Genomic DNA, 27,356 nt, shown 5'->3' on the forward strand with positions numbered 1-27,356 from the left:
GCTCTATCATTTCTGTTTTATCACCCAACTCTGTATGTGAAGGCACTAGCTGGGACAGTGGGCTGTAACACCATCTGCATGCAACGGATGACACACAAGTCTGTATTCTGAGCACTGACCCAGATGGTGCAGTACGTTTGCTTACCCACCGCCTGGCTAGGAGCTTTGCATGAGAACAAACTAGTTGAGGTTTAACCCAGACAAGGTCAACACAGCGTTGAAAGATTTTATTTTTTTTTTTTTTCCCCCAAGTTGCTCACAGATTTAGGTTTGTCCAATTCTGGAATGTCAGATGACACTAACAGCTTTTTTTTTTTTTCCATGGGCACTTGTAGCCATTTCTCTCTCGGATCTGGATTTTCTCACTGTGCTCTGTCTGTGTCATCTGTATTGGATTACTGCCACATGTTCCACACAGAGTGTTACTTGAAGAGAATTTTGAAAACATAGCTGGGTAGAAAATGAGACCACCAAAATATTTTATCATGCTAACCCCATAATGTACACTGTACCTGTTAACAGAAGACTAACATACACGCGTGCAGGAATAAGCCAAGATGTTAGCACTGATTCACAAATGCCTCAACAAGTCGTTTTGCCGTCTGAGGCACCCTGTGTGCTACTACTGTGCTGAGCCACACTGGAGTTGGGTCCCCAAACTAAAATTTCTCAAGCCTGGAGGCAGCGGTCTACATGGAGGACTCTAAACTAACATTGTCTTCATCTGTTGGCAGACCCAAGTTCAAGCTGAAAATAAAGTTTTCATGCATCTTCTCTCTTTTCTAACAGTATTGCCGATATATTGCACTGGGTGAGCATATACCTTTTGTTGAAGGTTATCTTTAATAAGAAATTAAATAAACTTTGAAATGAAAGAAAATTATTAATATTAAATTATAGGAATCAAGTTTCTTGTTGATTTACAAAATAGAATTATTATACGGCTGTCTAGTATCTATACCAGCACTTTTCATCCTTCAGTGTATAGAAATGATTGTTTTTTGAAATAATGCTGGAAACATCCACCTAGGGATACAATGGAATCTATCTTTGAACTAAATTATCAAGCATTAGCATTCAAAAACTAGACACGATTTAGGTCAACCACTGATCTCTCTTAATGTGATAATTCACATTTTCAAGTAGAAACACTCCCTTATACACATTGCTTAGTTCCCCACTGCTCATCTTCCTCATACACGAAAACATAGTGTACTCTTGACACTTCACCCTACAATGATGAACAAGTCAGCCTTGATCATGCAAAGTTCACACTTAACTTGAAGCATGTTGAGCAATTTCATTAACCTCTACAAAAATACTTGTGTTATCTGGATCTGAGCCAAAGTATTCACCAGCTTGAAGAGTTAATCACGCTGCAGGGTTCTTGTAGGGAAAGTAGGCAGATATTGCAGGGAAATAAACAGAACAAAGCCATGTAGTCCCCAAGCAGGCCACAACTGTTTGGTCTCTACCAAGCATCAGGCTGACAGCATTTGTTAATCAAAACTTCCATCCAGAAAGATGGAATGACATAGCAGCTCTTTTTACAAACTGATCCATGATACAATTTTGAACCACTGCCCTTAGTTGTTCAACCCATCTGAGTGATTATAATCAGAGAAGAGCACTTACCTTCTACTTCACCGAAGTTTGCACAGAAGTGCTAATTAACACAACATACAGCAAAAATTAAGATAGACGTTAATAGATATAAAATGGAAAAAAAAAATCACAATTAAAATATCAAAAGAGAAGCACTGGATAGGAAAGCAGAGGCATCAAATTCTGTCACTGCAAATCACAGGCAATCATATAACAGATACATAGTCCAGAAAGACAAACAGAACAGCTCCAGGTTCTTGCCACACGTTGCAAGCCACAAAATAGCTACAGAATCCTATTACAAAAGAGCAGAAGGCACAAACCCCAGAACATACCACAGAAAAGCCAGAGATACTGAAGACAACAACAATGTGTTAAGTTGCAATCACAGCAGGGAATGTGAGAGATAAATGCTCGTCTAAGTCTCTGTAGTATTCTGTGTCCCATGTCACCAAGAGGCACAGACACCCCTGTGGACTAGAAGATATCACAGACACAGGGACAGACTATATGACAGTGCTGTTCCTACACAGTGGGACTTGGAAATACTCTTTCTGCTGAGCCACACTACAAAAGCTGAATACAAGAAAGCTCCTTCCAACTCCAGAGATTTCTTAGAGCAACTAGCACTGTTTTTTTTGTCACAAGAAGTGCAAGCCTAGTTAAGAAACAGTAAACAAAAGGATAATTAAGATGAACAGAATTAAAATTTTGATAGAGGGCTCAACCATCAAGTATATGGTAAATAATGCCTAACTAAGAAATGTTGGTGTTTCTCTCCCCATGTTTTCAAGCTCATCAGAAATAATCCTTCTAACATGGTTCCCTTCAAGAGAGGAAAATCCCAGTAAATATCTCTGTAATACAATTCTGCATTTCCTTTAGCCGCTCATGGCTTGTTTAATGTGCCTCTGCTGAATTTCACACTACTGTCCCTTTGCAAACCTTTCAAATGAGAAACAGGTGTTAAAAAGATGGCTGAGAAAGTACGGGTGTGTTTATCAGCTGTGTAAACTCACATTGAAGAAATTCGTCTTGTTCCTCTCGCAGAAAAGGCCCTGTGCAGGCATGTGCTTCAGCTGCTGCCAGGGGACCCCGCTGCCCAGCAGCACATCCCGGGCCCACTGCAGGTTCTGTGGACAAAACAGGGCAGGTGAGTTGCAGGCAGGGCATGGAAATGCCACCACAGGTAGAAGTACAAATTGCTCATTTGCTTTTATTTATTAATCCGCATTGTCATTTCTCATTTTCCATGTAGCTGCTGTTCCGCCAGTATTTGTAGAGGTATGCGATTTGGAGAAGGTATCCCTCAGGAGAGAGAAGCCAGCTTGCTTCTCAGAGCAAGCATCCAGACTGATCAGCTCTGGCACATTAGTCAGTCCCCTACAGCTGCTGAATCCAGTCTCATACCATCAAGTTTTGCTTTCTTGTCTCTTTTTTTTTTAACCTGTCTTCTTTTCATTGAGATCCACCCTTCATCTTCTATCACTTACAGAAACCTGATCTACAGGTATATTTAAAACACCGTTTTTTGTTGTTTAAAGCTGAATTTTATTGCTTAATATAAAATAATTTATATATAAAAAATATAAAGTTTCTCAGCAAACAGTGGAATTCACTGTCCTGAGTACCCAGCAGCCTTCCTCCACCCACCAGGCCTCCCTACCCCCACCTCCAGCTCCCTCTGTCCCTCAGTCCCTCCAGTTCCCCACACACACACGCTCTGGTAGCCACCCCTCAGCTCCCCCCCCTTGGGCTAACAACCCGGGAAGCATACCTGCCAGCACCCAGGCCTAACAGAAGAAGCAACCTTTAGATTTAAACTGCGGCCTTCTTTTAGTGGGGTGGTGAATTCAGGCCTTTTACCTCTACCCAGCCATGGCCTTCCATGTAATTTCACTTAACCTCTGGAAAATTCTACACCTGTCATCGAATTTGGTTAATAGTGCTCACTGAGTTAACAAGAAAGTTTTGGTAGGTGACTAAATGATAGACAACAATCAACATTCATAAAAGCACTACCCCTCCAGGAGTTCAATGCATGAGCATCTCTTGTGTACTTGAGAACTAGGGACAGCTGTTGGCTCCAGGCAAAACATTACTAACAGATGGGACCATTATTAATTGCAAGGTTTCACTGACAGAAGTTTCGCTATACTTCATTTTTGTTTATTTTAGTATTAGAAAGTAGCATGAAAGTTGCATTAGACTGGCTTTTTTAGAGACAACTTCACTACAGAGCAGTAAAAGAAAGGGGAAGATGTTTGGTTCATGGAGACAAATGAGAATGTCTATTTCTGATTTGTGTTCTGTGGGCTGGAAATATGCCTCAGTGAATCATAAATTTAATTAAATCATGTCCACCCAAGAAGTATATTCCAGTTGTAATTTTTTTTTTTTTTTTTTTGAGGGGTGTTAGATATCAGCAAGGTTCTTATCCTGTCTTCCAGATTATCTTCTTTACAAGACTGGTGCAACAGTGAAAGCCCTGCTCAATCATAAGTGCTGTTGTCCTAATGACAGTAATCATGCAGAAATTTCCAATGTCTAACTAGAATTGGAGCATCCCCTCTAGCAAAATGCTGATTATGGATTCATGTGCAAGAGAGCTGAACACTGGAAATGCTAAACAGATATTTACAGATGTCAAAAATCCTTCATTCAGAGAGCTGATATAGGTAGTAATACAGGGCCATCATGATTATAGCGTATGACAGTCAAGGGGATTTTGATAGCTTTCTTTTGGTAGGGAACAAATACATGTTCGCTCATAAACATCACAAGGTACTTTCTGGCTGGTCAGGGGAACCAGTAAATTTAATTATTATGACTGATTGTCAAAATTTAATTAAAACCGAAGAAAGCAAAATATGTAAACTTAAGTTTTTCCTATGGCACTTCTTTTGTAATGTGTATTTCTGTAATCCTATTAACCTAAGCCTACAAAATACTTTGAAATACACACAGAAGAAAATACAACACAGAAAAGAACCTACAAAAATCTGGTCTTCCACAAAAGTCATCCTGTTTTGAATAAAATCAGAATCCAGCAAAAACAAGCCTATCATAACGTCCAAGACCCAGGCTTGTAAATGCTTTATTTTATGCCAATCATAGTCATCTGAAACGTAAGTAAATTCCAAGTGTGCAAACAAAGCAAAAAAGTTGCTTAAAAGTGTGGCAATCTGAATCTTACAGTTAAAACTATCACATAGAAATTAAAGGAAAACAAACAAAACCCTGAAGAAAGCTACCACCACAAAGCTTAAATATAAAATCCCCGGCTAAACAAATTTTAGCTATGGATGTAATCCTGAATCTAAATTTTATGATGAAAATATTAAGAGATCATTAAGTGTAGTGTCACGCTCTGGTGATCCACTGTGCACATTATACTGACCATCCATAGGCATGTATTTGATACATATAATTCGAAGGCCTTTATTGAACAAGATGACGACAGTAACCTAGCTAGGAGGAAAAAAGATCATTCAGACAAATGGGGCAATTACACGGTAACTTCACACAATCAAAACTAATAGGAATAAAAGATGTAGTTACAGATTTTCCACTACCCTTCTCCTTAAATCAGCATGATCAGTTATTCCCAGTAAATACGCCCAAGCAGGTCTCAACTCATTAGATTTCACAGGGTCTGCTCTGCTTAGTTTTTAGCTGATGAAGTTATTAGGAGTGGGTGAAGGGATCCAGGACATAGCAAAAGGATTTATTCTTCTTGGCACACTGCTTGCCAGTCTGAAATGCTGGATTTAGCTGTCTGACTCAGGGCAATTATGAAGTGCTCTTTCCAGTTCAGCTGTTGCCTCCCACATCTTCATCACCCCAAGATTCAAAGACAAGATGACTGACAGGGTACAATAACTTGCAAAAAATGTTTACCAGCGTTATTAAAGTGGAAAAGGAAAATCTCTCACGGTCAACCAAGTGGAAATCTGAGTCACCTGACATGGACACCTCTTAACTCAATGGTGTCAGAAGCCACCTTTACCTAACTTGGAAACTCCATGAAGTGCCGCTGAGAGGTGTACGAAACACTCCACGATACCTCAAATCCTCCCCTCTGTTTTCTTTCATAGTCTGTTAGAAGGCTTTGTTTCAAAAAACCCTAGTGGTACTGCATTAAATAAAAGCAAAATAAAGACTTGACCTAGAAGGGTAACCCTTTGAATGAACTATTATTACCAAACTGTTGCTACTCAAAATGCTTGCATCCATTATGCTTAAAGATTATGCCTGTCTCTAAGTACATATTAAACCTACATATATATAACATCTTGTTATTTTTACGTTTACATTTTTACGTGCATGTATTACACCTACTTTCCCTAAATTTTCATGCTACTGACATTATACTACATCTGACATTACTTTCCCCATTAAGGACTTTGTTAATAATGGACATAATAGAAGATACAAACTTAAAAAAACCTAAGTCATACAAACACTATCTGTGAGCAGATTCTTCTGGGTTTTACAGCGTACTTTTTATTTCAAGATAAAAAAAGCGCGTAAGTAAATATTTTTATTTCCTAACAATCTGCTGGTTGCAGAGTATCAGCCCAGTTCTGATCCATAAGGACCAGAAGGTAAATACTTTTCACAAAACTTTAGTTGCTCTGATGAACAGCATCTTGCCAAGTCCTATCTTCTCCTTCCAAACTGTGCCAACACTGATTTTGGAGGTAAAAATCACAAAGGATGAAGACTTTACTTCAAGACAGAGACAAGGTGAACGGGAAACTAAAACTACTGCCCAAACTGGCAACAAAGTAGCTTCTGAAAACTCATCCTTACTTTCCTGGACGTCTATTTCAACAAAAAACAGCTATGTACAAATTTGCTCTGATAACAGAATAAAACAAAGAGAAATAGCCTCCAAATACTAAGCAGGATTTTGCAGGGAAAAAAAAAAAAAAAAACCAACAAAACAGAACATGTAGCCAAACAAGATGTTGAAAGATTTTGAAGAGGATGTTAAAAAAAGCCCTCAACAACTATTTTTACTAATCTTGCAACAGCAAAACCGGTAATACTGTAAAATGGGAGAAAACAGATTGCATATGGAAAACTTGTTTTTCTATGCACTATGGAGACCTGCCAACCCTCTCCTTTCCCAGCCAACCATGGATTTTGGCCATCAGTCTAAATTCTTCATACAAATTCCTGGCACCGGTACATAAATGGCGAATTATATGCATTTAAAAATTAATTTCATCTTTCTAAAATTTACCAGTAATCCACTCTGCCCCCACAGCAACTCAACCTCATGTAATTTATCTCATTTTTTAAATCAGGCTCATCATCAGTGTACCTAAGCATACTTGTTACTCCAGTTACTGCTGAAAATGCACAGACGCATTTTGTGATTTGAGTTTGTTCAGGAGTATAACTCCCACTGAAGACATAGTAGTGTCTTAAAACACAGACATTTGACATTGCTCTACAAAAGAACCTGAACGAGTCATCAAAGAAAGAAAATTACAACCTCATGAAAGTATGCAATATACATATATCAGTGGGAAGATTTTTTTTTTTTTAGTGTTAAGTAGTTGTTTGTTATGCAGAGAAGTAATTAAAAAGGACAGTAAAATGTAATAATGCTAGTTGAAGCCAACCTGGTAACTACTAGGCTCAAACAGGCAGGATTCAATTTTTCTGAGTTCCAAGAGGAGGTAGATTTAGACAACAATGTGTATTTCACACAGAAAAACATCACAAATCACCAAGTTGATATTTATATAGGGAAGGAGATACAAAAAGCAAAAGAGAAGCCTTCATCGGGGAAAAAAATAAAAGAAAATATTTTGCAAGTAGTTCCTTAGGCAAGGACATGCTATTTGAACCAATAAATTGAAAACAGGCAGCCTTTTTTGTTGAATGTTGATACAAAATCATTTGTCAGCCACAGTAATGACAGATTGCAGGAATCTAAGGCTCCTATTAATGATTAGCTCCATGGAAAAATTAACAACTGTCACATACAAACAGCATAAGAATGTTTTCAAAACAATCTATCTTTAAAAAAAGGTAATATTTTTCTGGATAATCACTGTACAGCCAAATGGAATATTCATCACCTTCCAGGAGACTGGTAAGACACGGTACTGCTCAATTCGCAGCAGTACTGTCGATATGTTTTCTAGTGCAACACAAGAGTTATGATTTGTTTCCATTACCTTCCCTTCCCTAGTATTCACACAAGCTTCAGTAGTGGTGAGGAAGAGAATTCAGGAAGCCATGCAGTGCAGCATATGACATAACACAAGACTTCCAAATACAAAATCTGTGAGTTCAAACCTTAATTATGACAATTAGGGAAATAACTGTGATAATTTCAACCTATTATTCATACACATTTTACTAACTGATACTTCAGAAAAACAAAGGATTATAACAACAGAAGTACGCAGAACTAAAATAAAGAATGACATAATTGTAAAACCAAAATGATGATATCATAGCAGAAGGCTTTTGAAATTAATTCCATTATGAAGAATATGCAAGGCTCATGCTGGAGCAAGCAAGTTATTTTGTCCTCACCTCAAACAGGAACCAATAGTATTACAGTCACCAAGACACCGTTATTCCTGTTTAATCAAAAATTACCAGCCCATGTGCAGTAGGATCTCTGACTGACTTTTAACTCAATGTGATTTCTAAACAGCAAATAATTTTGTCTTACTCAGGATGACCTCTATGCTCTGACAGTGGGAAAACTTGCATTCTACAGACAAAGACCCAAGATACCAGGAAAGTCTATCTGTGTCACATGATGTGTTTACACCAATACTGATGAATTTCTGCTTGGAAATCACTTTTCAGTGCACTTATTCAGTAAAATAAATAATTGCTGTAATTTTTTATGAGAACATCTTAATTTACATGACATATCTAAAAGGTAATTCTCCGCTGAATGACAAAAAATTACTTAGTTCAGTAATAAAAAAAAATTTATACTCAACTAGCCTCACACAAATGAATCGGGCAATCTAGGAGTTGAAGACTTCCCAAAGCACAGCTCCAACCCAAACAGCATTAAACAAAATTCCCTGCTGTATTTTAACACTGAGACTTCTGAACTGAAGTGACAATAGAGTTTGTTTACTCGGGCAATAAACGTAGCTAGTCAACTACCGTATCGGTGGTCTGCTCACCTTGTGTGTTTTGCTGTACGTGTACAGATATGCCAATCTGTAGAGGCTCTTGTAGTGCTGGGGGAAGCGGCTGAGACACAAACAGAAGGAGGCAATACACTGCTCTGTCAGGAACTTCCGCTGTTCCTCAAGGTCTGCTGGAAGACCATGAGGAAATTCAGATGCATCTCCACAAGGTTCAGCTTTCTTTTTGCAGTCCCACTGTGAGGGTGGGGGGATTGCAGCTTTGATGGGATTGCCAGAAGCAGACTGAGGATCCACCAGGATTTTTTGGCCAGTAGGCTCAGCAGGATGGTAAGATTCAGAGCCCTCCAGCAGCTCTTCTGATTTTCCTGCAACTGGAACATTAAGAGAAGACAAAAGTGACAATGAAAATTACAAAATGGCAAATGAAATATACAAAATGACAAAAATGAAATACAACAAATGGTAATGCTTTTCTTTAAAGCATAGATGGAATTATTGAGTGGCTCCTGAAAAAATTTATGACTATTCCCGATGTTTAATGAATAAGTAATCTTCCACTCATTAACGAACAGAGCCACACACTGATGTCTCCACTGTCTCTATTTGGATTCTTACCTGAGAAATAGTTAAGTATTCAGCACACCTTACACAATGCAGGATTTTATATACTGTTGGAAGATGAGGGAGAAAGGGGGACAACAACAAAATAAAAGTGTAAATTCAGTAAAATTCTATTGCAAAGAAAGGAAGAAGGAATAGAAAATTAAAGCCATCCTGCCAAGTGAGATGTATTATTCTTAACAATCTACCTAGGAGAACACAATTCCAGAATACAATTTAGGTTCAGACAGAAGGACTAGCAGCAGCTAACCTGGCCTTCTGTATAACGTAGGACCTACAGTTCCATCCAAATATTTTTGCGATTAACTTGGTAACTCATAGTTCAATTGACCCATCTTTTCTTGAAGGACATCAAATCTTACTTCAGAAAACATCTGTGACAGTGGGGAGCTTCCACAGTTCCTATTAGCTAGTCATTACTGCTGAAAACATGCATGCTACAGGCAGATTAATTTTTTTAACTTTGATTTTTAGTCATGGAAGTTTACTATGTCTTTGTCTTTGCTAGAATAAAGAGACTCTTACATTAGATCTTATCTCCTTGCAGGCTAGAGATATACTAAAGTATACTTCGTCCTCAAGTACGAAGCTGCTCCTTAAATTTTTCTCTGATAATGCTGAACTTTGAGTCAAACATTTTCCAGAACAGGAATTTTTCAAAATTTGCTTGCAAAATCTATGTATCCATTATAATTTTACACCACAGATAGCTTTATGGAAAAATACAACATTTGTTCTAATAAATGTCACTAATGTAAGAATGCATTCATAGAATCGTTTGGTTGGAAGAGACCTTTAAGATCATCAAGTCCAGCCATTAACCTACCACTGCCAAGTTCCCACTAAACCATGTCCCTCACAGTGTCTTCCTGACAACTGATGACAATAACACAACTCACTGCAAGCCTGAAAAAGAGCTGTTTTCAGTCTGATACCCAAAAGATTACTGAATTTAGTGATTACGTAAGCACTATTTTACAAAACTAGGAACTGGCATCTATTTCACATGTTGATGAAAACATCACCACAGCCCTCCCTAGCTTAGGCAAGACTGAAGTAAAATATTCTTAAAAACAAGAAACCAAGCTAATCCAAGTCTGTGAACAAAAAGATGACTAGTTGGCAGTTGCTCCTAGCAGGATCAGTGAAGTGACTCAGGGCTATCCACATACCATGGTTTCTGGATCTATAAAATTGGAAAAGACTAAAGTATAGTATGAACTGGCAAAAAAGACTTAACATCCCACAAAGGGCCACAACCCGGAAAGGTGGGCAAAATTTATACATCAGTCTTGTTTGTCTTTCCCTACTGAAGTCCAGTCTCTCTATCTACTGTCACATCCAACCATACAAACATCAGACAAAGGGGAATTCCAGCTAATGGATTTTGAAACAATTTTTCCAGTGGAATACAGAACACTTAGTACTATTGTACATGGAAAAATTTGGTAGAGAGCAATTCTGCTTCTCCACTGAAATAAAGTATTCAATGGAATAAAACATCCGATTCCACTACTTGTGCTCTTCTATGTACTGAATATCAATCTGCTACTGGGCCAGAACAAAAAGGGCATCCATACCTGGGGGAAAGAAAAAATGTTTTGGTTGAGATTATCTTCCAATAACTACTCCTTGAATTATTTAGATTTGAAACACTGAAGAAAGAGTAAATAATAGCCTAAAAGAAGACAAGCCCGTCAAAGGGCCACCACAGACAGCAGTTTAACATTATTCTTCATAAGGTTTAACAGGTAGTACAAATTAGGATGATGGCCACATAAGCAAAGCACAGTTCTAATTTTAAGCTACACACGTGCATGCAGCAATAACACCTAGTTAAAATTCTCAGTCACAGTGCAACATATTTCAGTCCTTCTGCATCCCAGAAGAAACATTTTAATGAGAATATACCAGCTGACATTATCTATTAAATCCGGCATACTCTTTTCCTCTGTAGATCCCAGGGTCTCTTTGCTGGGCATCAGTGTGTCAGCACACGTAGTAGAAATCCTCTTCTCTGTGTAAGTCTTCCTCAGGCTGTCTTGAGAACTGGCAGGCTCATTAAACATATCCTGTGTGGAACTGGAGTCAGACAGCACCGCTGCAGTGCTATCCTGACTCCTCTCTGCAAAAGAGATAAAGAAGGAATGCACCATTTCATACTCATCAAGCTGTTACTTGCATCTCGGTAACAGCAACATAAAACTGCAGCCACTCTGCAAACCTCTTACAAGCGCAATACAGGATCCTTAACAACCACCAATTCTGTTGTCTAAAAGTATTTATTTTCTTTTGTCTACTTCAACTTATCATTTTCGTCTCACCTCTTTGTGCTCAGAAATTAAAAGCCCAGTCTTCTTTCACTAGGTATTATGTAATGTAATAGAGAGCTCCCTGCCCTACCACATTTCTTGCTAGAATATAATCCTGGAATTTGATTCAAAAGCAATGATGCTCAACTTTCAAAAGCAGATAGGCTGAGGACACTATTTCAGCTAGTACGGTCCTATAAAATTCCTCGGGTTTACTGTGCCATTTACCTTGAAAAGCACACAGTTTAATTTTGAGTCTGACACAAGCAAATCTCTGTTGACAAGAGAAAACCATGAACAACAATACTGGTAAAAAATACTCATGAAGGACAGAAAAATCAGTACCATTAGAGGGCAAAGACTTACAGGAGTGATCACTGATCCCATCTATCCTGCAGGTGTTAGATGCTGTTCACCAAACGTTCTGAAAGGTGATTTGAAATGGCGAATAAACAATCCACCAAAGACCTAGGTCTAGCATAGACAGGAAAACTCTTGAACTTCAAGGGAGCAGACAGAAGAAGTGACTTTGTCTTGACAGAGTGGAGTAGTGAACGCTGGCTGCTGAGTACATTACAGTCACAACTAAGTTGTTAATCTGCTGATAGCTGCTACAGCACAGGAAATGTCGTACAGGATCATGACTTCATCATGGGGGATAAAATTCACACCTCTGAACAAGCAGGCAAGTGAAAACCTTCCACCCGTGTCTGAAACCTGTCTGATATAACCCAAGTTCTTCTACATCAAAGGTTATCAGAGGCAACCCTGCGTGACTGAAAAATGCAGCTTAATATCTCCAACAGAAAGATGCATGCATATTCCCACTGAGATGGCAAATGGGTATTTTTCTGTAATATTGTGCCAACATAATTCGGTGTCCAATGCAAAATTCCAATACAGACAACTCTCTCTAAATCTGTAGCCCAAAAGATTAATTTCCAGTTTCTGCTTAAGATACAGGAACAGCTTAACCAAGAGGCACGTTACATCCATTGTCTAGGTAGTTCCACTGCATTCTTATTCATTAATTTTCTTGATAAGATCAAGAAAGAAAATTAAAAAAGCAAAAGCCCTTGCTTTGAGATGAGCTGATAATTTAATTAAATTCCTTCTGTTCCGTCTGAAACGCACTTGTTCAGGAGAGAGCTAAGGGCCTCCTATGAATTTATTGTATCAAGATAAATCCCTCTGCAGACCAGGTTCTGCTTATTAGGATTCCAACAAATTTAAACCAAATTTGATGCACTCCATAGGCTTTTCACTACGACACAAAGAAAACCTTCCCTTTCCATGAACAGATCTTCATAAAACGGTATCTTGCAAAAAGAATGGGGGAAACAGTATTTGCTTCCTAATTGGAAGTTATATAGCTAGTTAATGACGACAAGTTTTATACAGAAAGAATATAATTATAAAGAATAGGAAGAGAAGAATTCTGAAGAGAGGTCAGTCAAGCTTTAAATGACTCATTTATAAAGCTTTAATAACCTTCTGTAGTACAAATGGATACTATTGAACTCCCAGCTGGCATCAGGAAAAACATTTACAGTAGCTCCCTTTATATTTTTTTTAAAGGAAGTTTCTGCAACTGTGGCAAAGAGGCTGAATTACTCATCTAGGGAAGAGAGAAAACAATTGCAAACATCCAGATGTTGCCATAAGCCTGGAGGTCAGTTCTGATGTGTGGGTTATGACAGATGAAGCATTAGAATGTAAATCAAGAACTGCTAAACCAATATGTGAGAGTGATATCAGATCACTAGGAAATGACACTACCCTCTCAGCATGCAAAGACAGACAACGATTTAGCATGTTAAATTTCAAATGTATGCACAGCAGGGAAGCTTTTTCCTATGGGGAACAAATGTAAATACCTCCTTACAATTAGCTAGCTATTTTGATTTGAAATTTCTACTAAAATGAGCGTAGGTCTAGGTACGTATGTTCATTCTCCTTTTCTTTCAATAGATTAACTATATAAAAAAAAAATCTTCATGATATTAACATTGGGTTCCTTAAGCACTGAAAAACAGAGGAAGAGTACTATTGAGACAACTTCCTGTTATTTTAGATACTTCTTGAATGCAGTAGATGCTTTCAAACTAAGTGGGCCTGATTAAAAACACTGGAGTATTTCAGAAATTAGCAACAGCCATCAGTTATTAGTATTAATTTCTCAGAAGTCACAGAGGATGGGTAAAGTTCCAGGGAATGGAAAACACAGTGTAGTATCTATCTTTACGAAGGATAAAAGGTCAAAGCTATTAGCCAGCTGGCCTTCATTTTCCACAGAATTATTTGAGCATAAATAAATAAATCTGCCTATAAGCACCTAAAAGATAACAAGATCAGTAGCAGAAAACGTGTGTATCCCAGCACATATATACATGTGCCTGTAAAGAATTAGTGATTCTCAAACCAGAACTGGCTGAAGTGTCATGCTATTGTAAAAGCAATTCAGGCAGCTAGCACACTTGAATGTATAATCAGTAATTTCACAGAAAAAATACATAAGACTCTTCCTGTTCTACTGAGAACTAATGAAAATTAAGCTTAATTATGGTGTCTGTATTTGGGACCCGCATTTTAAAACATCCACTGAATAACTAGAATGAATTCAGAGGAGAGGAGAAAAAAATGATGAGACATTAATGAGATGGCATATAAGAAAAACATTAGGAGAATTGGACTTATCTTCAAAAAGATGAGGGAGAATTTCCAAAAACATGCAATTAACCAAAATAAAAATACAATAATTGCTCTTCTTATTCACTAAGTACAGAGCAAGAGGCAATAGGTTTTAATTACAGCAAGAAAATTCTTTTTTTTTTTTTCACCTTAATCTCTAGCTTAACTGTTACATGCAGTTAGGAAAATGCATAGAGAACCTATGGAATCACTGGAGGTTTTCAAGGACAGGTAGACAAATAGCTATCATTCATTAGGTTACCCAAAATGTACCTTAATATAATAAAAAAACTCTGTCAATGCCTAAATGCTGCAGTATGTAATGCAGAACTCATGGCAACTGCACCAAGTCACATCCTAACTCTGCTTTTTTAAAAAAAACTACATATTTTTCATACATGAAAGTACTACGCTCTTCTAGCCTAACTCACAAATATATCTTATGTATATACTAGACAAACACACAGCATATATTGTGACATTCACTGTGTTATAAAGCTTTTCCATTATCTGTGGACTGTAGTTGAGATAGTAATTAGTGCTACTCAACCTACATGCCAGAGACCAATCATGCACTCTGTGAGACATGAAAATTAATTCCAAATTCCCAATCGCTATTGATATCTGTCCTTTTGAAAGATGCAAATCCAAGAACACCAGTGCTTTTAATAATTTCTGCTATAAAGACAGTTTAATGGAACTCAAAGTAATTTAAGAGTTAAAAAATCACTGGGTTTAATATTTTGTTTACCTAAGGTACTTGCTTAGTTCCTCCATCTGGCAATAGCAACAAGGCAAGCTTTTCCAAAAAGCTACAGTGATCCCTCACTTACAAGCAAATGATAAATCAAGGACTAAATATTCTTTTGAGGTCCCTCCCTGTAAAGTTTCCTATTATTTCAAAAGCTAAGATAAAAATACAACTGGGTATTAATGTCCCAAAATTATTATCTGTAGTGGAAATGAAGAGAATAGGGAAAAAGGTCTACTGAACTGTGCATAAGCAAATGCAACAAAATTCCTATTAAAAACATGTCCTGATACCAGATTCTCTCTTTGGTATTATTATATTTAGTTTCATTACTTTGTTGCATCACTTCGAAGTTCTAGGAAGATTCCAAACAACATGACCAGCTGAAATCTGTATTTGATGTAAAGTTAAGTATTTCATGTTTATTTCTAAAGATTAAGGAAATGGCACTTGAAAGCAAAATTTTTTATTTTTTTTTTTTAAAACTCATTCCTCATAATGTACTCAACTTTTGACATTACAGGGATTTCTATGCCAGACTATATCACCTACTCTGACAACAGGTGAAAAAGCTCTGGACAGAAGATGCAAAAAGCTCAAAAGAAAGAATCTCATTAACTTTCCAAGATATTAGTAAAAAAAAATATTTATTATTGGAAAGATGTCACTGTGAAGAAAGAACTTGTGTGTTCATCTGCACTGCCAAGACCCTTATTGTATCACATTGAGATCCTGTCAGTCAATTGGATAATTAACTATCATTACTGAAACACTTCTTAGATATTAGAAAATATCTGTAGTCCATTTGACTTAATTCTATGCTTAAGAGCATTTTAAGATTAACTGTATCATGAATGAACTAGGTTTACTGGGTTGACCTCAAAAATCCCTATTCCACACTATTTCTCCATACCAGAAAAAGCCATTACCATGTCATTATCATGGCTCCATTAGCATTCAGGCACAGCACCTGCATGCCTACCAATTAACAGTAAAAAGTTGTGTTAATCTAAATGACTATTTAATTTTAAAACGCAACGGGAAAAAAAATAGGCTCGATACTCAACTACCCATTACCCTGTGCCCACATTCTCCCATATGCACCATAAGCCCTGTGGACGACACACCATAAGCCTTGTTACCCAAACAGTGTCCATTCACAGGGCTGAACGAGGCAAGAGAAGAGACAGTGATGCGTTAACATGTAAGTGACCTGAACCAGCAGACACACAATCCTAACGACAGAGCTCTTACTGCTCAGTATGCTCACCAGGTAACATCTCTCATGGTATGAGCTGACATAATTTATTCTCAGGGGAGAATAAGTACAGCTTCACGGTGCCAATATGAATGAGGTATTCTGCCTTTGTCAATTAATCACTATGCAGCTCAGTAATTGTGTTGACTGCCCTCCACCCTTTGAAACTTTTTGGAAATTAAAAGGAGGCAGGAGAAGACCTCTGAAACATCTGCATGTGAGAAGAGGTAACAGGCTCAGAGAGCCTACAGGGTAAAACTCACGTTTTCTGAATAATATCTTTTTCTGTCTTAAATATCTGAAAGAAAATGTATGCCCAGTTATTAAAGAAGGTATCTGAAATGCGATAAACAATAAGCTATGAGTCAAAAATCAGAAACGAGTGGCACAGAAAGCTTTTCTAAAGAGCTATATACATATGCTAGCTCAATTTACAGTAAAGAAAAATCCTGCTGCACAGTTCAGAGCTTATGAATAATTAACTATATATAATTAAAAAAATAATCTCATCTCATGCAATAAAGGTGGGCTGTGGATGTACAGACTCTCTCTCTTTGTCCAGCCTGCCTGGCACCATGTTTTCCCTCTTCTTTTTACTTGTATGAATGAGCATTTTTCTTTATTGGTCCGTAGTCAGACACATTACGTATCACACAATTCGCATTCTTGAAACATATTCCACCCATAACAGAAGACAACATTCAGATCTGTATCAACAGGCACTTGCACATTATTAAAAACAAAAGAATTGCAGAGATTTGCATGGGAGCAGATTAATTTCTTGAGGACAGCAAGTCCTCTGAATGTTTAAAGGGAGTTCTCTTATAACATGAGTCAAAGATGAGAGTCTATCTTGTCTGGCTGCACTGAACAGTCAATGTGTTTCGGTAACTTGCAGGCCTATATTGCTGTTCTTCTGTCTTCAAGTGCAGAGTAACAGAGTATCTTATCTATGTTCCATTTATTTAGTCAAATCCTTTTTACATAATCTCACACTACATGTCAGTGTGATACTTTTCCTAGTCAGAGAGAGGTTAAATTGGGGAAAGGTAAAAATGGAGCATACTGCAATAAACTCATCTGATTCATTATTCAGGTAGTCCAGTATGCAGTCCCCATGAACATCCAGTACCATGTGCCAGAAAAGGATATGTACTGCAGACTGAAAGACTTCATTTTAAACTGCTGGAGAGAGATAATTTTGAAGGGTAAGATTTTAATGTTCCAAAATGCAAGGGGGACGTTCTTTTTATGCACAGACATACCCACTCCATCTTAGAAGCTTATTTAGTTTGGCATGCATGCCAACCTGGTGCAGAAAGTTTCTCAGAGATCACCTTTGTCTCATCAGGATGTTGAGAACCCCCATTTACAAAAAACTGTGCATCTTCATAACATTTGCAGAATTACAGACCAAAAAGCTATGAAGTGAGACTTCTCCCACAGCATGAAGCAAGTAGCCTTTCCCAGTGAGGCTCAAACCACGACACATGCAGGTTTTGCCAATTATTAAAAGCAAGCCGTGACAGGTAAAAGCAGGAAGAGAATGCCTGGGGAACAGAGATTTGTATAAAGGTTAGAGGCAGCACGGGCAATATTGGTTGCAAAAGCAATCAGTGACAAACACAAAAAAGGATGATTACGTCTAACTACACACAACGTACTACATGACACAGATGAAGACTTAAAACAATATGACATTTTAACACTGCAATAGCAATGGATACTGAATACATCATCTGCATCCCACCACAATAATATGGAATTGAATATAAACACAACAAAGGCATATTACAGCAAAAAAAGACCTCACAACAATCTCCTAGACCACTTTTGGGACACAGATTTCTCATTCAGATTTTTTTTTTTTTTTAATTTTAATACTATTACTGCTTTCTGAACTAACTTTAATGCTTAGCACAAAATTTAGGTAAATTTAAACTGCTTGAAGTCTGTGCTACAATTGGTCTTTACTGACTCCTCCATCCAGCCTGTATAAAGGAGGACAATGAGCGTGTCTGGTTTGGTATATAACACTGGACATTTAGCTGTGTAAATATGGTGACATCCCAGGAAATGAGAGTCTTGGTCCCTGCTGAGTTCCTGTTCGTTCTTGTTTTCCTACTCTGCTTTTGGAAAATAAAGAGTCTAAACCTCAGGTTTCTACTATCAAATGCAAGTTTTCATTTTGGAGGGTTATAAAACAGCAACAGGCAGGGAGTGAAGACAGGAAAGACAGGACTAACAGAAGGAAGGAAAAGATGTTGCCGAATAGAAGGACAAGAAAAGAGAAAGGAAGCTGCCTATTTTACACACATGACAGCAGCTAGTCAGCCAGCAAATAACAGCTGCCACTCAGCAATACTGCTGGCTTCTGGAAGGAGATATATGCTAGCAGCTGCCACAAGGAAAAAGAAGTTTAGTTACTTTACAAGCTGTATTTACTGGTTCCTTTCTCCCATTTCCATTAAATATATGACTTAAAACTAATATCACCAGCATTCACTGGGTATAAAGCTTTTCAATGCTGTCAACTTTAACCGGATTTCTGCATATCCTGGTTTTCTTTTTCCACCAGCAAAATGTGCGGGAGAGCTACAGAACTATAATGACGCATTTAAATATAATGTATCCGAAATAAGTCTGCCCTCACAATTTTACCTATCTGCATCTTCATAACGTTTGCAGAATTACAGACCAACAAGCTATGAAGTGAGACGGATGCTTGAAGATCAGAGTACCAATATTTTCAAGAAAAGATGTCTGGCTGTACAGTAATTCTCTCCTGCTTGTAATGAGATAATTTGCTGCACTAGAAGGCACGCTGACAGATACCTTGTTAATAAGAAAATAAAATAAAAAAGAAACAAACCAAAAACCCCACAAACAACATAAAATTAATAGGGCTCAGAAGGAACTGCAAGTCCATCTAGTCCATTCCTTTCTCCATCAGGATAAATTACATCTCCATCAGAGATGGCAGATGGGTGTATCGCCACTTTTTAAAGACTTCCATTGCTGAAGTGTTGCAGCGTTATACTATCCCCGGGAACATATTATGGCGTTTCACTTTTTTTTTTTTTTTTGCTAAATAGTATTTCCTAATATTACTCTAACACTATTTTCTGATGTCCAGATTGAAAATGCAATTTAAGTCTAATATCGCCTGTTCTGTCTGCCATGGAAATCCTGGGTTTTGCCTCTTTGTACAGCCTTCATTACTATTTAGGGTACACTGCTGCCATGTCTCCCCTTAGTCTTTTCCTCCCTAGACAAACCATCCCAATTCATTCTCTTTCCTCATGGGTCACGTTTTCTTGAAGCACAGCACACAGAAATGGTCAAAAGAGGTCTCCCAGGTCAGCAATGGCAGGAATGCTAACCAGCATGTTTGCTTGCAGTAACACCTAAAGTGAACTTTGTAGGTAAGACCTTTGTAGGTAATGTTCTTATTTTGTTTATATCATATATGATCAACAATACCAATACAAGAGTAAGAGTAAGTAAGACTGTTGTCAGACCTCAGAAAGAATAAATATCTAGGCTGAATTTAGGCCAAATTATTTGTTCTGTGAACAACAATACAGACAGTTTTGTTTGCTGTCAGCATGGTAAAACTAAAGAGTAGTCAAATGATGGATATTTTCTTGCTATTTTTAGGAATGGTACAATGGAAATGCAGGCATCAGTTTTCTTCAGTGATGTGATTACGTGTAAGATGTCAAAAACATTTTACTTCAGAAGTATGTATTTTAATACAAGTAAAATGCAAATGCATGCAGAGGAGCACAGTATACGTAATAATAGGAAAGTGGAAGACTTCTGAGCATTGCTCAGCCTGTTAGGTCTCCTTCCATCTGCAACAGCCCCAAGGCAAATATCTCAGTTTCCTGGGGTTCTTCAATATGCTGTATGGAGAGTCTAGTTGTGCCAGCAACTTACAAAACACTATGAACGATGCAGTACTTTGCAATTCTACTTGTCATGGTTAACACACAGCCTTCCTAAAGATCACCCTAACTCTGCTTCTTTCAGCAGCTGACATTCTGAATTGCTTTGACAGCAGCAAAGCTCAGTCCCAGCTAGGCTAAGCTAGCATGCCCAAGAACTGCTACTTCAGCCCTGGCAGAGGTAGACGTTCCTTAGCTTGCACCTTCAGGCTTTGCTGAGCAGCCAACTTTGCTCCCGTCAGGCAATTAGCACGCCACAGTCCACAATATCTTACTTGAAGTGAATGTACTAATGACATATATTGGAATATTTATCTAACTTATGCATCTCCTGGGAACATTTCAAGAGTCTTCAGGATCTAAGCAGATGTAGCCTTAGGCAGAACTGCTTCTCACAGGGAATATTATTTAGGAAATACGTAAATATTTGCTGCCTTCTGTGTTTGCTGTGTCGAAAGACATGAGAAGGCTAATATAGGAGCCTGATCACTACATAACCCATTCACACTAGCACACTACGTATGATATCAACAGTCCAACGAATTACTCCTGGCTGACGTGTAAGCATGAATAAAATGAACATTTCTCTACTCAATTTAGTGAAAGAGATGAAGGATCTTCTGTCAGTTTCACCAAGAATTATTTGTTGGGGAAAAGGAATAAATTCACCTTGTAGAGTTTCCAGGCATATGAACATTTGTTTCAAAATTATGTCAACGTTATTTACAAACCACCACCCTTCAGAAAATGACAACAGGAAGCAGCCCACCCTCCAGAAATAAATTCATATCTAACAGAGCATTTCTGTGGGGCCTGCCACATTCTACCAACACTAAGATGTATATTGCAGGTATTTTACTCTTCCTTGAGTGCTGATACTCATAGATCCAGATGGATAAACAAATGGCCAGAAGAGTAGAATCAGAATAAAATTCCTGGCCAAATAACAGTGTCAGGTTACTTAAATAGTAACTTAATTTCTACTATATATGTACATTGTAAAATCTCCAATAGCACTGTGATACCATCCTACCTTCTGCATTTATAAGCCAATTATTTATAATATCACTTTATATTCTATAGAGATGAGCTGCTAACCAGTCATTGTAAATGATAATAAAAAAATTAAAAGATGAAGTCTACTGGACTGTCATGCAAATCACTTCGTGCTGATACACAATATATTCAAAAAAGTTGCCACCTGCCTCCTTCAAAAAAGGATAATACGGTTTTGTTTTGCCTTTTTAACAATTTGTCTTATTTCAGCCACAGTTCAAATTTTCACCTGGTCATTTCACACAGGCACTGAAACAGTGTCCAGTCTTCTAAAGACTGAACCCACATCTGTCCTAATAAGCTCAGACAGACATTTATCTCCAGAGGGGGAAAAAAAAAAAAAAAAAAAAATCGCTGAAAATTCAGTCAGCTACATACTCCTCCTATCAACATTCTCATTTTGACTAAGTGATAGGTGGCAGGTGACAACTTTGAATTTTGTATTTAAAGCTCTGACTGTACATTGATTCTATTTAAAGCACTGAATTTATAAAGGTAATGAGCTTCAATATTGCCCGTGTTACCACAGACCCATCACCCTCCTTGAAATGAGCAGTTTGATCATTCCTGGTCAAACCCCCCATGATTAGAGCACCTCCCTGTGCTGCCAGTATTGAGAACAGGGACTGTACCGTCCGGCGTTGCCTGCTGACGGGGTTTTTTACATTTGACGTAATCGTGGTCAACTGGAGTGGCTGTGTAAGGTGGGGATGTCAGACCTGGACCGGAGGATGAGGGGAGGGAAGTCCCAGGGCCTGGCGCTGTTCCGGCTGAAGAGTGAGAGTCTTCATCAATCATGCAAGCTTTTTCCCTGGCAGGGGCAAGAAAAAAAAAAAAAAAAAAAAAAGTGGTAACATTGTAGGGACACATACAAAGAACAAAAGGAGACTACATGTTCTTACAACATTTCCAATACAATCAAATCTTACTAACAAATTTTAAATGATGGATTTTTAGTACAGGTTATATTACTCCCTTGTCACTGGTCAATAGTAAAGCATTCTTTATTTTGTAGCTGTTAATGAGACAAATTATGAGAATTAAAGTCTCTTATCCTTTAGAATAAAAGCCATTTGCTTTTGCACTTGTCAACAGTTGATAAAAAAAAAAAACTATTTTATTAATAAACAAAAACAGTGGCTTCAAAATGGATCACAAGATCAAAATTGCTCTATTTTTTTCCTCTCCCATCTATACGGTGCCAATTATTAAGATCTCAGAGTAGCATATAATCTTACTGCTCATGATCCCTGAAAACTGCAAACATTAGAATTCATTCTAATAACTTTGTTTTGTTTATATTTCCTTCAGCTTCATTTTAATAGTTTATTATACAGTAGTTTATAAATATGCTTTCAGAGGATACTCCTGGAAATTAGCACTCACTTTTCTGCAACTTTTGGGGTGTTCTTCTCCTCACCCCTGGCAAATGGTCCCTCAGAAGCTTCTTTCATGAAGCTAACTAATATCTCTGCATCTACTCCAGAGTCTGGTTTCCCCACAAGTTTCAAAATAGAAGCATGAAGTCGAAAATATACCTAGAAAACACCAAAGTCCATTTGGTCAGTAGAGAATTCACAGCTTTGCAACCTACTACAGATAGTGTGCTCTCTGTAGAAACTGCCAAAACTTACCTGAATAGGACTTTTCCTGCCTTTGAAACTTGCTTGTAAATGACAAGATCTGAACACTACAAAAATTTTGTAACTGGCAAGTCACCACTGGGTATGTTCTAGATCCACTACTTTTACCAAGCAACACAGTGAAAGCAAAGGTCTTATGACTGCTATTCCAACTCGTGCATGAACTTATGCTTTCATAGGTACGAGATGCTTGTGAAACCTATCCACGTTTGATTTTGATAAAAACTGACTAATGCCTACAGAAGAGAAGGCTCTGGGGAGACCTTATAGCAGCCTTCCAGTACCTACAGGGGGCCTACAGGAGAACTGGAAAGGGACTACAGACAAGGTAGTGATAGGATGAGGGGAAACGGCTTCAAACTGGAAGAGGGTATATTTAGATTAGGTATCAGGAAGAAATTTTTCACTATGAAGGTGGTAAGGCACTGCAACAGGTTGCCCAGAGAAGCTGTGGATGTCCCATCCCTGGAAGTGTTCAAGGCCAGGCTGGATGAGGCTTTGAGCAACCTGGTCTAGTGGGAGGTGTCCCTGCCCATGGCAGTGCAGTTGGAACTCGATGATCTTTAAGGTCCTTTCCAACCTAAACCATTCTATGATTCTAATTGTGTGCAGCAAAATCCAGAAGTGGAATTTCTGCCTGTCTGTCCAATACTGAGACTGTATACGTAAACTGCCTTTAAAGCAAAACCAACCTGAATAAAAGGCTCCATTTTATTCTCCCAGTTAGTCTTGTAAATGTTCCCAGATGCAGACCACCATGTACATATGCCTAATAATATGAACTAGTAATAACTGGTTTTCCGTTATATGTAGAGAACAAGGTTTTCAAGCTTATGTATTTAACTGTCTTTACCTCCAATGCTTCCATGGCAAGTTCTGGTGGATTATGGTAGTGAATCTTCTTTGGATACCGGGCAGCTTCCTCATGCAAGTAATGGCCTGCCTGTTTGTAATGAAGCAGATAGACAACAGGAGGTTGTTTCTGCTTCTCTGCAATCTTCCCCAGCATGTAATGAATAAGCCACTCCTCTTCATCGCCATCTCCCTCACAGCGAGATGCTGACGTAAAACACAATTTGGCTGTCTCCAACATACTGTCTCGACGCTCTTCCATCTGTGATTGAACAAAGTATTGAGAATACATGAATTCACTGTGGCTGGGGAAAAAATTCTAAAAATACACTCCTGCATATAAAAGTGCATAAACAAGGTACATCATTTAAAACATTTTCAACCTAAAAGACACAGAACATATCCAAGCAATCAAATACATTCTGACGACCCACAAAATGTGTCTATGGATAGGTTTTTGTTCATTCCAGTAACTGCTGGCACAAATAACCAGAACAAAACAGTAAGACAGAAGTGTAAGAACATGCATATAAATACAAATCTGAAAAATAACAAATTAATATACATGTCTACAAAAAAGTAATTTTACCACTTTTTCAGCACTGTAATTATCTGAACTCTTAAAAGAAAAAAATATTGTTTTGTTTGGCAACTAAAGTCTGCTAGAGCCACTATAGACCACTATCATTTGTGAAGAAATGTATTTCATCTGGCTTGCAATGCATCTAATTTTGAGCTGAATACAGCAAGCATACTTTTTTCTCCCCTCCCCCCCCCAAGAAATAAATTAAAAGTTAGCTGCCAATAAAGTCATATAATAAACTAGGTCAAAAGATGTAGTACTGTAATTTTCTCTCTTTGAAAAAGAAGTTTATAAATTTAAATTGCTTGGCTATAACAGTATCCTAAGCACTTGTTGCACTTCAAGAACTATAACATAGCCTTTCCTTTCCTAAGTATTTTGTAAGGAGAAGAGAATAATAAAATGTTTATGTATAAGAAACATTTCAGTAGAGACATATCCCTGGAAGGGAGATTATATTCTTCTAATTTATCTTTTATCAGAATAGAGCTTTTCTTAGTAAATTATGCCTTTTTAACATATTCACTTGAAAAAAGGAAGATTCAAGTAGTCCTAAATAAACATTCTGATTTAATCCATAACTTCAGATGGCTGCTCTGTGTTGTACCTTTTATCTGATAATATGAAATAACTCCAGCATTACCCCTGGAATTCTTCAGCAAGTCCCTCATTGCCAAGAGGCTGCAAGACAGTAAGACCAAGCTCCTGATAGATCAAAGGCATAAAATGTAGTAACTTCATTTTCTGAGTAGTTAGTTTTGGAGCTCTGGGACGTTATTAACAAATAACCCTCAGAAAGAAAACTCTGTTGTTAGTTGTCATGTCAAACATACTATTTCATAAACTATGTATAAAGTATGTATGCTTACATCCTCTTTCTTCTTAGAGGGTCAAATGCTGTGTAAGTGTCTGTGGGAAGTGCAACATTGATACAGCTATACAGGCAGCTCAGATGCAAGATCCATTACCTTGCTGTAAATACATTTTCCTGGAAACAAAAGATGTTCCCAATACTGCTCTCTATAGTTCAAACACTAAAAGTTTCACAAATTACAGCAGATGCTCAGGAACAGCACTTCTTTTTTTCATTCTGCTTCCAATTGTGGATTCCATAATATTTGTAAGTCGGGATAGTTAATCAGAAATAGAGTTTACTGGTCCAAAAAGACAGACAAAACATTTCCCTAGCAACTCTTATCACTGACAGAGATTATTTGGAATTGCTTATTTTGGCTTAGCAATAAATTTAATAACTCTAACTTTTTCATAATCATGCGTAAAAAGCTAATGAACTTATAACAAGTTTTTCTATGAAAATTCCATCAACATCCTCATTTTGATCTATTGCTTGAGTAAATAGCCCAAAAACATAGAAAAGGGAGGAGGATGTCTTTAGATAGACATGACATATGGACAAAGATATCGGAGTAATTCCTGATCTTTTCACTATTTAAATATGTATATATTTCACCTTTTCCTGGAAACTTTGTATGACATTTACAGAAAGGTAAGGTAAATATAATTTCCCTCTCCAGAAGGTTACAATAATTTTGTGTCACCTTCGAAAGATAACTCAAAGATCAGGCTCAAAATAGTTTTACACAGGAAAGAGAAAGAAAAAAAAAACCCTTTTAATACTGCTTGACACCAGCAGCTTATATGAACAAATGTTCAATATTTTCAATATTACAAAGTAACTGTACAGTCTAATATGTGGTATAGAACATGTAAATATTTAATTAAAAAAAGTTGTTACAATGGAAAAGATAACTTTAAATATTTAAAAATTTCATACTGCTCTCAGTTAGATCCCACCTGCTGCACAACTTCAGGGGGGAGTTCTGATTTCCACTGCTTCAGCTGTCGGGATGCAAAAGAATGTAGGGCATAGGAAATAGTGCCGTATTCTATCCACAAGGAGAGATTAGAGCTGTCAATCTCTAGGGCTCGCTTGAAGCAATTCAAGACGGGAGTAGAATGCTTCCAGATTGGGCCATCACTTTTCAATTCATTAGAGTTCAATTTGTCCTGAATACGACTTGCTCGAGCCAGAGCCATGCCAGCCCACGAGTCAAACCTATACAAGCAAGAACATTAACGCATGAACAATTTCCCCTCTAAACATTACACTGAATGGCATAGGCAAGAGTCACTTTGTTATATCTGCAACTTTCTCTTCCTTTTATCATACGCTCTCTCAAAACAGATTACTGCATCTCCTCCTCCCCTTATAGTAGAACAGAGGCTGTACAGGCTAAATCATACTGACTTTATTAAAAATGGTTTCCTAATAAAGCACAGTCCTCAGCAATTGTCACACATGAAAAACAGATGAACCAACAAGGATTATTTGCCATGCAAAAATAGGATATATATACTTCTAATGGCAGCACTCCCATTGATCTCTTTTCTTAGTAACTATGCTGTCCTGTCCAAACATTGTCACCCTTTATTTCTGTAGGCCAGGAGACAGACATGACATTTTGTATTTTTGGACTAAAGTGCGAATAGTCTTTACCATCATCATCATCTTCCAACATAAACGCGCATTCAACATAGAAAAATCCTGATGAACAATAAAGACCGCTTACTGTCCAGGATCTAGTCCTGTGTTTATTAGATCATTGACGATACAGTCTGAAGAGTAGTTTCTGTATTCCATAATCTCACATTATAACATCTGGGGTCAATGGCTCTGGAATTTTTCAATTTTACTATGATTCTAACACCAAAGGAATAATCATAGTGTTGTCACATTTTGGTTTGTAATTTCTTGTTGATTTCAATTGAAAACTCATTTGTGGGTCAAGTGACCTCAACAGTCACGACTCCTGAGGGGAATGGAAGGGGAAATGTAATACAGACATTTGAAGAAGCAACATCTCATATGGC

General features: G+C 37.6%; 1 protein-coding gene across 1 annotated transcript in view; it reads right to left on the minus strand.

Moving 5' to 3' along the window:
- The window catches only part of CABIN1 (calcineurin binding protein 1), a gene marked incomplete at its 5' end in the record, with an annotated part of 116,790 nt that overhangs the window by 64,231 nt on the left and 25,203 nt on the right, over window positions 1–27,356 (minus strand). The window contains 7 exons of the mRNA XM_082491917.1: window positions 2,625–2,738; window positions 8,781–9,118; window positions 11,311–11,493; window positions 22,019–22,197; window positions 22,773–22,924; window positions 23,883–24,143; window positions 26,280–26,541. Coding sequence (XP_082348043.1) covers window positions 2,625–2,738; window positions 8,781–9,118; window positions 11,311–11,493; window positions 22,019–22,197; window positions 22,773–22,924; window positions 23,883–24,143; window positions 26,280–26,541 — 1,489 coding nt within the window. The remainder of the gene's footprint in view (window positions 1–2,624; window positions 2,739–8,780; window positions 9,119–11,310; window positions 11,494–22,018; window positions 22,198–22,772; window positions 22,925–23,882; window positions 24,144–26,279; window positions 26,542–27,356) is intronic.

The sequence above is a fragment of the Vanellus vanellus genome, assembly GCF_965231255.1.
Source record: "Vanellus vanellus genome assembly, chromosome: 16".
In the NCBI taxonomy this organism is placed as follows: domain Eukaryota; kingdom Metazoa; phylum Chordata; class Aves; order Charadriiformes; family Charadriidae; genus Vanellus; species Vanellus vanellus.